Source organism: Octodon degus, unplaced genomic scaffold (genome assembly GCF_000260255.1).
Source record: "Octodon degus isolate 3935 unplaced genomic scaffold, OctDeg1.0 scaffold00020, whole genome shotgun sequence".
Classification (NCBI taxonomy): Eukaryota; Metazoa; Chordata; class Mammalia; order Rodentia; family Octodontidae; genus Octodon; species Octodon degus.
In genome coordinates, this window is record NW_004524596.1 from 11,505,793 (window position 1) to 11,523,835 (window position 18,043).

General features: G+C 37.5%; 1 protein-coding gene across 3 annotated transcripts in view; it reads left to right on the top strand.

Annotated features, from left to right (window-relative positions):
* Nucleotides 1-18,043, top strand: part of Eml4 (echinoderm microtubule associated protein like 4) — a 176,458-nt gene that overhangs the window by 129,329 nt on the left and 29,086 nt on the right. For all 3 annotated transcript variants that reach the window (XM_004627730.2, XM_023711197.1, XM_023711198.1), the window contains 7 exons: nucleotides 1,762-1,885; nucleotides 3,009-3,158; nucleotides 5,752-5,821; nucleotides 7,020-7,130; nucleotides 9,183-9,278; nucleotides 13,411-13,545; nucleotides 13,642-13,777. In XM_004627730.2, the coding sequence (XP_004627787.1) occupies nucleotides 1,762-1,885; nucleotides 3,009-3,158; nucleotides 5,752-5,821; nucleotides 7,020-7,130; nucleotides 9,183-9,278; nucleotides 13,411-13,545; nucleotides 13,642-13,777 (822 nt within the window). The remainder of the gene's footprint in view (nucleotides 1-1,761; nucleotides 1,886-3,008; nucleotides 3,159-5,751; nucleotides 5,822-7,019; nucleotides 7,131-9,182; nucleotides 9,279-13,410; nucleotides 13,546-13,641; nucleotides 13,778-18,043) is intronic.

An 18,043-nucleotide genomic window follows, 5' to 3' on the forward strand; every position in this document is an offset into this window, starting at 1 on the left:
TGTGACTATTTAGATACATCATATATAGGTAGTCCTGCAGTATCTTTGTGACTGGCATATTTCAGTCAGCAGAATGTCTTTAGGATTCATCAGTATTGTTATATGTTGTGAAATTTCCTGCTTTTTAAAAGGCCAAATTATTTTCCATTATATGTATGTGCCACATGTTCTTTATCCATTCATCTGTCAGCCTTCAATTAGTTGTTTCCTCATCTTGGTTACAGTGCTGCTGTGAACATGAAAGTGTTAATATCTCTTAAAGATTCTGATTTTATAGATAATACGAGAGATGACAAAAATAGGAAGTAAGCTTTTAGAGGTTGGGGATAGGATGAGGGGGTTAGCGGAGAGAAATATAATCATCCTATGTTATATGTATAGACCGGCATACCAAAGTGAATCTCGGGCTGGAGAGATGGCTCAGTGGTCTAAAGCACCTACTTAGAACAAGCTTAGCAAAGCACAGGGACCGCGGTTCAATCCCCAGCACCACATGCCAGCCAGCCCCACCCCCTGGTGGGCTGAGCTGGCCACACACACACACACACACACACACATAAATAAATAAAAATTTATTTTAAAAAAAGTGAATCTCATTCCATATTACTAATACACATCAATTAAAAAAGATTCTGATTGAAGTCCTTTTTGGCAAATGCCCATTAGTGGAATTGCTAGATGATGTGGTGGTTCTATTTTGATTTTTATTTTTTTTAAGAACCTCCATCCTGTTTCCATAATGACAGCGACATTTTGCATTCCTGTCAGCAGTGTGCAAGAGTTGAAAGTTCTCCAGATCCTCTCCAGTGCTTGTTTTTTGTTGTTTTGATGATCACTATTTTGACAGGTGTGAAATGACGCCTCAGTGTGGTTTTGATTTGCACTTTCCTGGTGTTGAACTGATGTTGAACATTTTTTTTTTTTTTTTTTTAAGATTTATTTATTTATTTATTATTTATTTATTTAGTGTGTGTGTGGCCAGCTCAGCCCACCAGGGGGCAGGGCTGGCTGGCATGTGGTGCTGGGGGATTGAACCAAGGTCCCTGTGTTTTGCTTAGCTTAGCTTGTTCTAAGTAGGTGCCTTAGACCACTGAGCCATCTCACCAGCCCCAATGTTGAACATTTTTACAAATACCTGTTGACCATTTTTATGCATCCTTTGGAAAAATACATATCCAAGTACTTAGCCCATTTCAAACTCAGTTACCACTTTTTACTATTGAGTTGTAGGCATTCCTTATTTGTGGAGGATTAACTCCCTTTTAGAGATACAATCTGAAAGTATTTCCTTCTATTCTCAAGGTTTCCTTTTTACCCTGTCAATTGTTTTGCTGTGTGGAAGCTTTTCAGTTTGTGAGATCATATTTTTTTTTGTGTCCTGATCATAAAAGCACATAATCATCTATAGGCTGAGCAAGTAATGTGGCAAGCATGGCTCTTGTCTATTACAGTAATGTTACTCTTTCAGCAATTACAGAGACTACTATCATCAGATTGTTTTATTTTGAATTTTTCTACTTCCACCTTTCTGGCCTTGAAAAAACCTGTCAGTTTTGATCAGTTATAGTTTAATTACAAAAATTAGGTCTTTATAGTATCACTTTGTTTGCTATGTCCTATATAATATATAACAAAAACGACATATAATGAGCATAAAATTTTCAAGTAGCTATTGTGTCTTGTTTTTATTTTATCACATCAGTGATTGACTTTTCTACTGTATAGAAAATGTGACCTAAATTTTGTCTTATGTTTCAACAGAAGGAGATTATATTAAAATGTTTATGCGAGGTCGGCCCATTACAATGTTCATTCCTTCTGATGTTGAAAACTATGATGACATCAGGACAGAACTGCCTCCCGAGAAGCTCAAACTGGAGTGGGTGTATCCTTTTCCACCATGATAACAAATTTATTGGCATTATCTCTAGTATAAGAAAAATTAGCTTGCCTGGTCTATTAAGGTTGTCCTTATACCCAAAAATAAGTATAATGAACATAATAACCACTTGAGAAATTCAAAACGAAATGTCATCTCTTAATTCATCCACATTGTGTGTATTTTACTTTTAGCAATTCAAGGACATCAAATTAATTGAGAAAGGGAAAGCAGTATTATAGTAGCTTGCAGCAGATTATGATGGTGTGTTAGAAAAGGCATGCTGTGGAACAGGAACACTTGTATTTGAGATGGTTTGGTTTGGGGTTTTGAGACAAGGTCTCGCTACGTAGTTCAGCCTGGCCTTGGACTCACTATGTAGCCCAGGCTGGCCTCGACCCTGGGGCAGGCCTCTTGCTTCAGCCTCCCAACTGCCTGTTATAGGAGTGTGCCACTCACATTTGACTCTGCCACTTACTCTGTGCACTTTGATCTTCTTTATTGATGAAAGGGATTAATAACCATGTCTCAAAAGGCTATTGTAAAAATTTAAGCATTTTGTAACCTATGGAACTCTGCATACTGTGGAACATTTTATCAACAGTGAATTAACTGTGTTTTGTTTTGTTTTGTTGAGGTACGAGGGATCAAACTCAAGACCTTGAGCTTGCCAGGCAGGCACTTTGGCCGCTAAGCTATCTCTCCAGCCCCAACACAGTTGATTTTAATTCCAAATTTCTACCCCACCAGTTGTTTTCTTTAAAATGACAATTTAAAACAGAGCTTTTCTCATTTTACGTAGAAATTCTGACATCTCTTAGAACCTCTAAGAAACTCAGCAGAAGTGCTAGTAGTATCAGTTGTGCTCTCTGCTTCCATTCTCCTACATCTCAGAGCCCTCAAATTCTTTTTGTTACAACTGCTTTTTTTTGCAGTACCGGGGATTGAATTCAGGACCTTGCACTTGCCAGGCAAGCGCTTATTCTACTGAGCTATCTCCCCGGCCCTACAACTGCTTTCTGTCTACCAAACCTTTCCTGACTACCTTCTGTACTCCCTAAACTCCCCTGAAAAAAATATTAGTTCAGTACCTTACATATTTTTAAGAACCTTGACTCTATCTTTCAAGATACGGTTATCGAGGGAAGGACTGTCGAGCTAATGTTTACCTTCTTCCTACGGGGGAGATCGTTTATTTCATCGCATCAGTAGTAGTGCTATTTAATTATGAAGAGAGAACACAGAGACACTACTTGGGTCATACAGACTGTGTGAAATGGTTGGTGTCACTTAACATTCGTCAGTTTTGTTCTTTACGCCCTCATTTTGTGTGGTTTTGAATTTTGATTGTATTAATAATTTCTTTTTTCTTTTTACATCCGCACCCTTTTTTTTTTTTACACGTATTAATAACTTCTTGTGGAAAGCTCAGAATATAAACATGGGTGCTATGTAAATATATTTTGGGGAAAAAAAAACCTTAAGACTCCTTAAAAATGGTCCATGTATCAACAGTAAAATGCACCTTGTAACGCTATTGAAATTTCTGCTTTCTCAGATCCCTTTTCCCTTCCCTTCAGGTCTATAGTGTGAAATACGTGTGGGACAGACTAGACTTTCACAGATTTCTGAGAGTAATGGTTGGTTACTTAATATTTATTGATGGTTTATTCTCTATTATATTATAGGTAAATTATAATCTGTGGTGCTTTTTTGTAGAAAGTAGTCATAGATGAATAGGATCATAATTTCAAACTAAAAATATGAGAATAATTTAAATATATAGGTGTATTTTTTTACTCTAAATTTTGTTGCTCTTTAGTTAAATTCAGTCACTTATTGCTTGGAATTTTTTTCCCATTTTAAGAGCTTTGCTTCTTTATGACTATTATTCTAACAACTATGTCTACAGAAAAAGTAACATGATTAGGATATTATGCAAGTATTGTTGATAATATTTTACTTTTTCTTGTATAATAGTATAGAAAATTATTACAATGTTGAGATAGTATGGGTTAGAACAAAGCTATCTTTTTTCAGTTGACTTGTGAGGTTGTGGTATAGGTTACCATGCAGTTGTAAAAAAGAATGAGGAAATACTATACATATAATATGAGAAAGCCTCTAAGATGCACTTCCAAGTACAAATATTAAAGAGCAGGAAAATATGCATATGTTTTAATACTTGTGTGAAAAAGAAGTAGAAGCCAGGTGTGGTGGCCCATACCTTGTAATCCCAGCTACTCAGGTCAAGAGTTTGAGCCAGCTTTGCACAACACAGTGAGACAGTGTCTCCAACCACAAAAAAAAAGAGAGAGAGAGAGATGGAAAATAAATATTTTTCTAGACTTCCACAAATGTGAAAGTTTTCTAGAATTATTAATATAAAGAGACTAGTTACAGCCAGGCATGGTGGCAAATCCCTATAATTACAACAGTTGGGAGGCTGAAGCAGAAAGATCCATGCAAGTTCAAGGCCAGCCTGGGCTACAAAATGCGTTTAAGGCCAGCCTGAACCACATAGCGAGACCTTGTCTCAAAAAGACCTAAAAATAAAAAGGAAAAGAAAATACGAAAAAAAGAAAGAAATTACTTACAGTGATTACCTGTGCAGGCCTTCGGTTGGCGATAGGAGCAAGACCTGCTGAATCTTTTGATATTTAAACCATGCAAATGTGCTACCTACCTAATCCAGAAATTTTATTTGAAAATTTGAGAGATCTGATTAAATGTCAAGATGTTTTGTTTTGTTTTTGTCTTTTTGAGACAGGGTCTTGCAATGCAGGTCTGGCTTTGAGCTCCCTTTGTAGCCCAGGCTGGCCTCAGACTCACAGCAGTCCACCTGCCTCAGCCTCTCAGGTGCTGAGATTATAGGTGTGCACCACATGCCTCGCTAAATATCAAGATGTTAATGTGTTTGATCTGTCTAGTTACTGTTAATGTAGATGACCTCAGCATAGAATATAAACTAAGAATTAAACATTCATAAATTTTAGTGTCCATAGTAATCAAACAAATGAAAACAAGATATCATTTATACAAATCAAATTACTGAAACATCTTAAAAGATGCAACCTAATGTAGGGAATCTGGAAACTTTGGGAACTGTTTTTATCATTAAAATTTAAATTCATACTGTTCTTCTAAAAATAATGAGTACATATGAAGAAGCAAAAACTTTATTTTCAGTTGAGTTTACACCTTCCTTACAAGATAAAAAGATTGTAGATGTGAACAGGATGACATTTTTGTAAAAAGAAATTTTTGCTTATCAATTGTATATATACCAGAATCAATTTGAGCACCTTTGTTATACTGTTTTCCACTTTTATTTATAAATATTTTCCCAAATATAACTTTAAACAGTTTAGTTTGAAGGATTAATTAAAAGGTTGATGCTGTTATATTTGAAGATGTTTATTACTTTTTATTTTTGTAGAAGAGTAAAAATGGCCTAAAAGATGAAAGAACTGTGGAGTCAGTAATACGTATAAAGATTATGTACCAGAATTTTGTGTATGTCTTAACAGATTAAAATTACACCATGCAGTACTGCATCTTTCATAAATCTGTGTGGATATTCATGCCTGTGTGCATGGACTAGAAAGGAGGGGAACAGATGAAACTGTTACATTTGTTACCATGCCAAACTGTAGATGATGGTCTAATAATTTGTTCACCTTAGCAAAAATGTATAGCCGAAAACTTAGAAATCTTTGGATAATTGGTGTTTATTTTTCTAAAGAAATTAAAATAGGCCAGAGTGAGTTTTATTATGACTAAGAATTATTTGAAACAAATGTTGATACAAGGGTACATTTCTGCTATTTCTCATTTCTTGTATTTTTAAAATCATTGTTAATACTTTTTAGCCTTGCTATACATCCTGACAAAATTAGGATCGCAACTGGACAGATAGCTGGAGTGGATAAAGATGGAAGGGTGAGCAGCACAGTTTTATGCATTCTATATCTAGTGATCTCACTGTCGGATGCAAATTGTTTTTGTTTTTGTTTTTTTTTTTTCTTAACTACAACTTATAATTCTTTTAAAATTTAACTACTGAAGGGTTTCTAGTATAAGAAGGGGAAAAATATATTAGAATGTAAGAATGTTTCAAAAGACAAGAGAATCGTATTACTAAAATACTTCTCTAAATACTAGGTAATCTCCATGTTATAAGTACTACTTACAAAAATAAGAGAACCAATACATCTTTGTTAGGTTTTTTTCATGATGCAGCATCTTACCACTGTTTGTTAGAGGTACTGCAGTTAACCTTAGTTGATAGGACCTCTTGATTTTATATATATGAAGAAGAGCTATCACTGAAAATGTTTATTGAATTGGTTTATATGATGGATCTCTAATTTCTAAGGTCAACAGTGAATACTGATGCACGTGTGTGACTATACTCATGATGTTCTCTGGGTTTAGTTTCTTTAAGGAAAAGGCATAGCTGAGAGACAGGTTTATAATAGATAGCTTTGAAGATTTTTCCAGTCCCATGTATTGAAGAAGTGTTTACTTAGCATCTTACTGGACAATGTTTTGGGGGGTTTTTTGAGTTATTTTTTCAGGAGTTAAGGTAATGCTAACAGCAAAATATTCACCCACTTGAACTCACAAGTTGGAGACCAGCCTAGGCAATATAGCAACACCCCAGCTCAAAACAAAACAAAAAGAAAAAGAAAAACAGGCAAAGTGTTCAGAGCACATTTGCCTGAATTAGAATTCTGACCCTCAGCTTTAGTAGCTATAATTAAATCAAGTTATTCAAATCTCTATTTTAGTTTCCTCATTTATTAAATGGTTGTTATAATACTGCTCATGGTTCATAAAAGTATGAGGATGAAATCATTTGATATTGCATGTGTGTGTGACAGAAAAGAGTATGTGAAACCCAGCAGATATTCAAATATTTTACTATTATGATTCTTGTTTATTCCCTTATATTCATGGTATGAGACAAAAAGATCCTATTCAGGATTTCGGGTTGCATGTCTAAATCCGCTCGTTAATTTCTTGCTAAACGTATAGCCATCCCTGTTGCCTTAAAGATGGCAGATGCTCATGTGGTGGTGCAATGCATTTGCACCATCTGGTTACCAGTTACTCCCGCTGCCTCATGTTTTTGCAGCTCCTACAGCCCCACGTCAGAGTGTGGGACTCTGTCAGCCTCTTCACACTGCAGATTATTGGACTTGGAACCTTTGAACGTGGAGTGGGATGTCTGGATTTTTCAAAAGCAGTAAGTAATTTTTAAAGAAGTAAGCCAGCTGATCAAAGAAGTTAATCTTGGTTTTCTGTGTGTGTCCATTAAAAAGTAAATGTTAGTTATTAATGTTAGCTGTTGCTAAATGGTTAGCATTTTCCCTTGGTACTAAATTTGCTTTAAATGGGATCAAGATATTAAACTTAGACTTTGTTATATCCTGAGACAGAATTCCAGTGTAGTAGGAGAAAATAGTTGGAGGATCATGTACAGCGTAGTACATGGTGAAATAACCAATATAATAGGGTATAACTTCAGTTTGAATTATAGATGTATTTTACTAAAATTCACACATTAAAAACATTAGCTGTTCTTGGTATCATATTGAAACAAAGGAAACCATTATATTCCCTAAAACCATGAATTACCTTGGTTTTGAACTGTCAGTGTGAATAAAATTTGTGTAGCAATCTCAACTAAAGCTTGCAGTTTTATTCTAAGGGGAAAAATACAGTAAGTCTAGATGATCATTTAAGCATTTTATTGTTAATTATATGTAACATAAAGTATTCAAGAGACATTTTAGGATTTGTGTTTTTAAATTTCAAATGTAAGTTTCAAACAGGGGGCCTGCCCCTTAGCTCAGTTCTTTAAGTGGCTGCTTCAACAAAGCAGTCAGGCTCAGGTTGCTGTGGTTTGATCCCCACAACTCAAGCCAACCAAACCTGCCCTGAAGGCATTCTGAGCCAGCCAGAAAAAAAAAAAGTTTCAAACATACTAGATTTTATTGGGCCTCAGTTATACATCAGAATTATTTATATATCTATAGTATATTTAGTTCTTAGCTGTCAGCAGCTATATTCTGAATTATGGCGGGTTTTTAGGATTTGGAAGAAAGGACAAATAAATTTGAGTGAATATAAGAATTTTGCTAGCTTGAAAATACTGAAGGTCAAGGGCCCAACAAAGTTAGGGGGAAAAAAAAACAAACAAAAAATTTACAAAAGAAAATGACAAAAACTGCTTTTACCCCCCCCCCCCCCCACACACACTATTGCTATAGCAGAAACTATTTTCATGTTGTTGGTACCATTCTCACAGTACTGAGTCTATCATGGGCTGCACATCCTCTGACTTCCCTAATACAGGAGGTCATTCAGTGATTAACCAAGAGAAAGAGAATCTCTGCTCTTCCTCAGTACTTCTGTCACAAGTGATACTAGAAAAATATGTTTAGTATCATCTATAGTTCTGTTTCTTAAATGGAGAAGCTTAAATTATGTGAATGAAAGTGATTCCAGGAAAACAAAAAAGGTTCAGTTGTTTTTATCTTACTTATTCATATTCATGTTATTGTGTGCCAAAATATCACAACTGAAATCAGCAAACGATTGTGCATATTTTGAGCCATGTCTTATATTGCATGCCCATAATCCCCACTTCTGGGAGACTGAGACAGGAGGATCACTGCAAGTTTGAGGCCAACATGGGCTACAAAGTGAGTTTAAGGCCAGCCTGAAGGACATAGCAAAACCCTGTCTCAAAAGAAAAAGTCACTCATATTTCTTCCAACCTTCATGGTGAGAAAACAACTTGAATATTTTCTCATAGCAAGAAGGAATCAAAAGATGCTGAGGAACTAAGTTATCTTCAAAATAATTAATTGCTAGTACTAATGAAAGTGACTATATGGCAAGTAGAGATCAACCAGGGGAGGGGGATAATATAGAAAAAAATGTTTTAAAGAATATGTATAATATTTCTGAAGAAAATGTAGTGTTAGTGACCAGTATACTCCTTATGTTTTGAAGAACAATGGGCTTACAAAAATTTAGATTGCCTTGTTATCATTACTTTTAATAATATGGTGTTGTCCTGTTTGGTCTGTCTCCCCCCACTCCCCCCATCAAACTCTGGACCTTGCGCTTGCCAGGAAGGCATTTGTGCCACTGAACCAAATCCCCAGCCTGGTGTTTCTTTCTTTAAAAGACAGCCTTAAAAATAAATTTAAAAATTAGATTTGTTTGTTTAAATAAAAGTGTTATATAACCAGGAATTATTGAATGCCTTTAATTTCCTTTTCTTTAGGACTCAGGTGTCCATTTATGTGTTATTGATGATTCCAATGAACATATGCTTACTGTGTGGGACTGGCAGAAAAAATCAAAAGGAGCAGAAATAAAGGTAAATCAAGGGCTGGGGATGTGGCTCAGTGGTAGAGCTCCTAACTCATGTGCACAAAGCCCTGGGTTTGATTCCCAGTACCACAAAAAAAAGTAAATCAAAACACTTTTAAAGGACTATTGTCTGTTACAGTACTTTTTATGCTTGTTGGCTATCTTTATGTAAATGTCTTCTACCACAAGTCAGATTTGACCTCTTCAATCTACTGATGTTAGCTTCATGGAGATTGACACTATGTTCTTCCTAACTGCCCAGATAGAATCTTAAGCATCATCTACGACTCCTTTTCCTTCAGTACTCATTCCACAAATGGCACCCCAAATGCCTGCGTTATAACTCCTTCCAGTAAGGTGACTGCAAAACTGAAGCTTACTTGACCAAAGTAAACAGTTGACTGATTCCTGTTTGGAGAGGAAAAGAAAGGAAAGATCGGTGTGTGTTGCCTTAGGAGTGAGTTGGCACGGGAGCTGGGTCACCAAACTGTCTCATCTCAGCTTCTCCTAGTCTGCTAACATTTTTTCCTTTTCTATTCTAAATGGGTTCTTTCCTTCTCTAAGAGGGAATGGTCACAAACATTTGGGAAACATAGGTGTCTTTATAATCTACTTGTTTAAAATTAAGACAATTTCAATGCCTTAGTGGCAGAAATTAAAGATCTAATAAATAGAGGGATGCTGCATAGTTGTAAAGAGAATGTATTGTAAAGGTGTCCCTTCCCTGAATATTGATCTGCGTGGCCAACATTTAAAAATCCCTGCATTCAATCTGGTTTTGTTTGTTTGCTTGTTTGTTTTCATGGGGCTGAGGTAGAAGTGTGGAAAGGAGGTGGCTGAGCTGCATGAGTTCTTACAGAAGTGATACACAGAATATGTTTGGAAATATAAAGTGTTAAACTTATATAGTCAAGATTCCAGTCCTGCGTGTCTCGCCAGCCCTGCCCCTGGGGCACGCTGAGCCTGTGACCGAGTCCAGGCATGGGGGCACATGCCTATAATCCCAGCACTGGGGAGGCTGAAAACAGGAGTATCACTGAGAGTCCAAGTTGTGTAGTGAGATTCTATATATGAAGAAAAAAAGAATTAAAAAAAATAAAATACGATTATTAGGAAAAAGAATAAATTTAGGTGACTTAAGCTATGAGATATCAGTATCTATTAATGTAATAGAGACACTGGTATAGGGCAGATGAACAGATCAGTGGAAGAGAATAGAGAAGCTAGAAATGGGGTACCCGAATTAGTCTTTTGGTTTATGCCAAAAGGGATATTGGAGTAGACAAAGACCAAGGTTTTCTTTTTTCTTTTTTTTTCTTTTCAAAGTTAAGACCAAGGTTTTCAATTCATTAATCAGATACCCATAAGGAAAAAAAGTACCTCAAACCTCATAGCATTTACAAAAACCAAGTTTAAACGGAGTGCAGATCTGAGGTTCAGAGATAAAAAAGTGAGACTTTTAGAAAAAATGCAGGAGGTTATCTTCATAAACAGATTTGTGACATGACATATAAAATACTATGAATGGGAAATAATTTATGTTAAGAACAGTGTTTCCAACAAAACACTGCTGTTCAGAATATATAAAGAACTCCTGTATTTTAGTAAGAAATAGTCTACTGACAAAAGTACTTCACAAAATAGGGAATCAGCAGATCAAAATTGGAGAAAAGGAAGGGCTACAGTGTCAGCCAACATTTTGGCCCTAGCCTTTCAAGGTCAATGAAGACTCCGGACATAGGAGAACCTGTACTATAACATCATGTAACTCAGCTGTGCTCCAAATTTTCTGATCAAGGAGATTATGGAGCCAAAAAGGAATGTGATTATGCTGTATAGTGTGCCTAAGGAGAGTCACATGGAGAGAAAACATTCTCTCAGGCTTTCACAGAGAGCAAATTGGTCAAGCAATGGCCGTAACTCATCCTCATGGCTGACACTGACAAAGGATCTACAAAGTGCGGTTCAGGGCTACAGGATAAATCCTGAGGGTACTTGACTGACCTTATCAGATACAAAAGTTACATTTCTTATTATGTAGGTCTTGCTTTATCTTGGTCTTAACCATCCAGCAGAAAAGTATAAAAACGAGGTATATAAAGTAAAGCCATATTAATATGATGAGCTGTAAAAGGCTCAAGTCAATAACTTCTGAGGATAACCCACTAATATTATAGACTGCTACACAGTGTTGGATTGTTTTGCTGAATTCAAACACCTATAGTATTTAGATGCCAATGGAATATCCACCTCTGACAGGACTAAAAAAAGGGGGGATACAAAGGAAAGATCATTTTGTATTTATATGTACAAAATAGTTAGGATAGATATACAGCTACTTTCGCTTAATTCAGTGAGAAGCAAGAGGTGTACTAATATTGTTTGGACAGGATATCCTGTCTGCTTCTTGTACTGTGGATAACCACTAAGAAGATAACAATGTACAATGTATTGATTATCAGAACTGTCCTATTAATCAGCTTTGAAGCTGTCTCATTCATATTTGTTTCTCAATAAAATTTAAAAAAACAAAATAGGGAATCAACATGATTAATAAAGCATATGAAAGATATTCAGCCTTATGCAAAAATGTCAATTAAATTTTTAAGTCTGCAGTAGGCTACTGTTGTGTCTCTACTGGGGTATCTTACATGGGAAAGATCTTTCATGTTTTGGCCAGCTCAGCCCACCCTGAAAGCAGGGCTGGCGTGCGTGTGGTGCCAAGGATTGAACCACAGTCCTCTGTACCTCCCTAAGCTTGCACTTCAGACTGCTGAGCTATCTTGCCAGCCCATGCGAGAAATTTTTTACAGAGCCCAAATTGGTGAGGCTGTAGAGTAACTGTAACTGTCTTACACTGCTGCTGGGCATAGAAGTGGGTACAGGCTTTTGGGAAAGTCTTCAGCATTATCTGTTCAAGTTGAACATACGCGTATCTGTGCACCCACTTGTTCCTCTCCTGGGTGTAAACCCAACAGAAATGTATACCTGTGTTTACAGAATGTAGTGCTGTTGATGATACCCCTGGAGGGGGTGGGGAACCAGAGCAGTTGCAGTGACACATACCTGTAATCCCAGTTGCTAGGGAGGTTGAGGTAGAAAGATTTCAAATTTAAGGCCAGTTTAACAAAAACCCATCTCAATTTTTTTTATTTTTATTTATTTATTTTTTTATTTTGATGGCTGACTGGATAGATAGCACACTTGCCTAGCTTGCATGAGGTTGTGGGTTCAGTCTGAGGGGAGGGCAAGGCTACCCTAGTACCAGTCAGCAGAAGAGTGACTAAAACTAAATAATGTGATCTTTTTTATGCAAAGAAATGCCATACAGCGATTAGAATGAACAAATTACAACTCCCTATACCCACGTGTCATAGATGTAATGAAAAAAAAGCCAGTCATGAAGGAGAACCATATAGATTGCGTTAAATACACCAACAAAGCTCTTTGTTGGCAGAAGTCATGATAATGGTTACTTGGGGGGGGGGTAACTGGCAAGGAGACCTGTATTGTTTCTGGAATATTAGTAATGTTCTGTCTCTGGCTTCAAGAAAGTGTATGTTGCCCTGGCATTTTGGTAGTTTGAATGTGCTTTTCCTGAATATGCAAGAAATTAAAATAATCTAAAGCTTTTTTTTTTGAGGGTTTTTCTTTTTCCTTATGTCTAATTAAACTTTATTAAATACCTATTCTGTTTTTTCTCTTCCAAGTGTTGATGTATTTCACTTTTTTAAAAAAAGCACCCTTGTTAATATTACCTGATTGTCATGAGGGAGTCTAACTGTTGGGAAGCTGTCAGACTCCTGGCAATAGATGCAAGTTTATTTCAGTAATGCAGCGTAAATCTAAAGCTTTTAAAGGGGCACAGTTTGCATTGTAGTTTACAGCAATGTTCTCGCCTAAGCCACCAGAGTGCTAGGATTATAGTGTGTTCTACCACACGGGCGTAAAGCTATAATGTAATTGTCTTCCAAGTACAACATTTTTATGAATAAATAACATTAAAATAGTATATGGACATCAAATTTAAATCTGTATTCTAAAATCTATTAAAGTTTTGCCTGTCATTGTCGGGTGCTACAGTTGACTCTTGATAGCAGTAAGAGCATACACTCACCTCTAGCTTTCTTGTTTCACAGACAACAAATGAAGTTGTTTTAGCTGTGGAGTTCCACCCGAAAGATGCAAATACCATAATAACGTGTGGTAAATCTCATATTTTTTTCTGGACTTGGAATTGCAATTCTCTAACAAGAAAACAGGGAATTTTTGGGGTAAGGATCAGAGTATTACAGCATTTTTAAATTGTTGAGCAAGCACACAGTCATCATGCCAAAAAGAATACTGAAGAATCTCACTTTTTTTCGCAGAAGTATGAAAAACCAAAATTCGTGCAGTGCTTAGCGTTCTTGGGGAATGGAGATGTCCTCACTGGAGACTCTGGTGGAGTCATCCTTATATGGAGCAAAACTACTGTGGAGCCCCCGCCTGGGAAAGGCCCTAAAGGTATGGTGTTCACTTCCTGACTGCGGGGAATGCCAGCGGAACGCTTTCGCAGCTCCCTCTTGTATTCATACCTGGAAAGGAGCTACACTGAACAGGAACGTCACCAACATAGCCTTGTTTTTATGGTTCTTCCTGATTTTATTTATTTGTTTGTTTGTTTGTTTGTTTGTTTTGGCGGAACCGGGGATTGAACTCAGATCCTTGCGTTTGCCAGTCAAGCGCTTATTCTACTGAGCCATCTCCCTGGCCCATCTGATCTTTTTTAAATGAAATTATTTATCTAGTTACCTATTAAGCATGTATAACCTAATCCGACTATATTTAAACCTCCCTCTAAATTGCCAATACAAAATAATTAGTGATATATTCCTAGTTATTTTTCTTACTGAGGAAAAAAATACCCAGCACCCAGAAGTTAAAGGAAAAAAGGTTTATTTCAGCTCAGTTTGTAGAGATTTCAGTTCATAGTCAGCTGACTCCAAAGCAGGGCAGCAGGGCAGCATGGCAGAAGGCTGTCAGAGCAGGGGAGTGGCAGGCAGAGGACAGCAGGCAGCAGGCCTGCCTGCCTTCTGTCCCTGCATGTTCCATCCAGGCAACGAGGCTGTTCATGGGAGCCACCCATACTCAGGATAGGGCCATTATCCACACCCTTAATCCTAGTGTCACACCCCCATCCGGCCTCCTGCAAAACTCCAGTTGTGACCACATGAGGTTAGTGGTGGGCGAGGGGGAGGACACCTAGATATAAGCCATGACACATGTAGATGTTAGTTTTTTCAATTTTTGGTTTTTTATTAGTATATGTTTGCAGTACATAATGATTACAATCCTCATGGGAAGTCAAACATGTGCAAAAGACATCCTGATTCTTTTTTTATCCCCTTCTCTCTCTGCCTACCCTCTCCACTTGGTCTCTTCCCTTTCACAAAAGGGCTGGTGCTGGGATATCTGTAGGAGAAAGTCAGGCCACATGGTAAGATGGGGTCTGAAAGAAAAAATATTTGAATAAACATATAGGGTTTTTTTTAGGGAAGGGTCTACAGGGTGTTCAGGGTCTCACTACTAGATCAGACTGGTAGTGATCCACCTGTTTACAGTCTCCTAAGAGCTGGGATTATATGCGTGTGCCACCACACCTGGTTTCAATTGCTGGCTCAGGGCACCCTGGGGGCGGGGCCAGTACCGCAGGTCTGGGTATCAAACCTCTGGCCCCTGTGCCTGCTTACAGGCGCTTTAATCCGCTGAGCTATTTGGCTGTGTCCTTTTTCTTACTATAAGCCCTCTTCCTATACCAAGTGGGGAGAGGGGGAAATGATGGGGAGCCAGCCTGGGAGTTCTGTGTATTTGCCTCTCCAAAAGCACATTCAGGCAGCTTTTTACCATCGTCTCTCTCCTGCTGTGCAGTCACTGCTACACCCTGAATTCCTCTGCTCGTAAAAAAGACTCAGTTTCCTTGTTGTCTGTCTGCTTCAATAAACTTGTCCAGGATAGCATATGGTTTGGCATTTTGTACTAAGGGCTAGAAAATAATTCATCAAGCTTTTTTCTTTTTCTTTTTCTTTTTTTTTGGGAGGGAGGTGCTGGCTCAGGCTGCCTTAAAGGCGGTTCTGGTAAGGCATGGTGAGCTGGGGAATGAACCACAGTGCCCTGTGCCTGCAAACCCAGTCAAGTACTTAAAACAACTGAGTTAAATTGCAAGCCTGCCCCCCAATCAAGCATTTTATTAAGGAAATTTATTTGTCAGTAAAAAGTTGAGTGGTATTGATTAAAAGCACTGTTTTCATGGAAATGTGGAATTAGCATGATTGTTTTATCATTGTTAGATATTGCTACTATATTTTTAAGAGCATATATAAGATTGTCTAATTGTTTTCCATGTCCATTCACCTAAATTTCTAACCTTGACATTTGGCATGAATCAGATAATACATGGGAGGCTTGGGTTTTTTGTTGTTTCTTAAATCCTTCACTGTACTACAATTGACTTTGATCTCAATTATGAGCTGTTTTTAACCTCTTTCAGTTTAGGTTCAAAATTCACATATGGGGAGAATTGTCAGGGTGTTGAGGGAGCTTTTAGTAAAAACAACACAATTATCACCCACCTTTCCCACTTATTTGTCTCTTCTCTTTCCTGTGAACATTTGCTCAGTATTAGAAATGCCAGGAACAGCGTAGTGCATCAGAACAGTAACTTTTAAATTGCTGGCATATCCTCTGACACTGAGAAGAGTTTGGCTATAAAGAGGCTCTTTGTTAACCTTAAGTGTTTGTATTGAGGTGGCATGCTGGGAGAGTGATTTGCAGGGTTTTAGTGTGAAAAACATGTAGATTAGCCTCTGTGTGTACAAATAGGAAGCAGGAAACCCTATCTTAAGGCTTGCTGCGCTGAGCGCATGTAATGGACTGGGTCCCTAACTGACCCACCTTGTGAAGGGCAGTGACTAAGGCATGTGGTTCACTTATGTTTGGGGTTTTCAATGGGCTTATTCTACTGAGCCATCTCCCCAGCCCTCATTTTTATTCCCGATGAAGCACTTGTTCTTTGGCTTCATTTTATTGTCTTACATTCCATCATCCTGGGAAGATCTTAAATGTTTAATAATGCTTTTGTAATTTTTTTACACTGATGCTTTCAGACTACTCTTCTTAGTTTGTCCATGTAAGGGAAAATAAACCTAATCATCCCCCCACAAATAGCCATATAACACCACCTGTCTATCCTCTCAGAAAAATTTTTTCTTTCAGATATGCTTTCTTCTTTGGGCACCACGGATCAGTGATAGTTATCCCATTGAACATATTGTACTGCTTAATGATTAAAGTATTTTTTAAGTGATGATGTGAGTAGAGGCATTTGACCTGAATAGCAAGTTTGTGGGAGTTCTGCTCCCATCCCTGCTAAACCAAGCAAGCTCTCCTCTAAATCAGTTAAGCCTTTTCTTCGGCCAAATATACCCAGATAGTAGGTACTTGTACCGCTAACATTTTCATGCTAAGATAGAGTAATTTTTACCATCAACCATAGCCGGTTTATTTTTAGGATACCCAGCTTTCTAACTTTCAGATTTGCTTTGCTTTGCTTATCTTTGTCTTTGAGACAGGATATTGCTGTGTAGTTCAGGCTGGCCATGAACTTACTGTGTAGCCCATGCTGGCCTCAAACTCATAGTGATCTACCTGCCTCAGCCTCTTGAGTGATGGGTTTAGAGGTGGGTGTCAAAAGTTAATATCAAATAGACAGGTTAAAAAGAAGAGTTTCAGCAGCTTCATTGAAATAACTCACATAAAATTCACCCATTTGAGGTATGTGATTCAGTAATTTGTAGCACATTCACGGAGTTTTACAGCCGCATTACTAGTCTAATTGTAGCACATTTTCATACCCTAAAAGAAACCTTGTGCATTAGTATTTCCCATGCTCCTCCATCCTCATCCTTTCAGCAGCTGCTAATCTAACTTCCATCTCAACAACAAGATACCAAATCCATAGCACAGATGCTGGCACAGTCATGTGGAGCCCGGCAGCCCCAGCCAGGGATTGATGAACTGTCAGCATGCATACAACAGCAAAGGTCACACTAATTTTGCAAAAACAGGGCAAATGCAGACTTTACACCTTTCAATAAAAAGCTATTTGTAGCATTGAAAGCTCTATTACTGTTTTTTTAAAGGAGTGATTTTGGGGCTGCAGTTTGGGGACTTCGTCTCTCAAAGGTTCGCTGTCACTGCTAGATTTACCTGTTCTGAACACTTCATAGAAATAGTCGTATAGCATGACTTTCTTGCAACTGCCACCTTGTAGCATGTTTTAAGGGTCCATTCATGTTGTGGCATATATTCAATACCTCATTCCTTTCAATGGCCTAGTATTCTATTTGCTAGACAACTCACATTTTGTTTATCCACTTATCAGCTGGTCAGGTTTTTTTTTTTTTTTTTTTGCAGAACCAGGGATTGAACTCAGGCACTTGCCAGGGAAGCACGTATTCCACTGAGACATTTCCCCAGCCCCTGGTCAGCTATTTTTGAAAAACATTTTTTTGTAATTTTTAAGGAATCATTTATGTATTTATTTGGCACTTTGGCCATATTTAATTCAGTCTCTACTTTTTTTGCTTTGAACCTGGTCACTAATTGTGGGTTTTTTTCATAATTTTATTGATAAACAGCAATGAGACAGTTTCAAATCAAATCGCTAGGACAGTTTCAATAATTAACACACTGCATACATTCTTCTTAGTGGTTAATTGCTGTACAAGATGC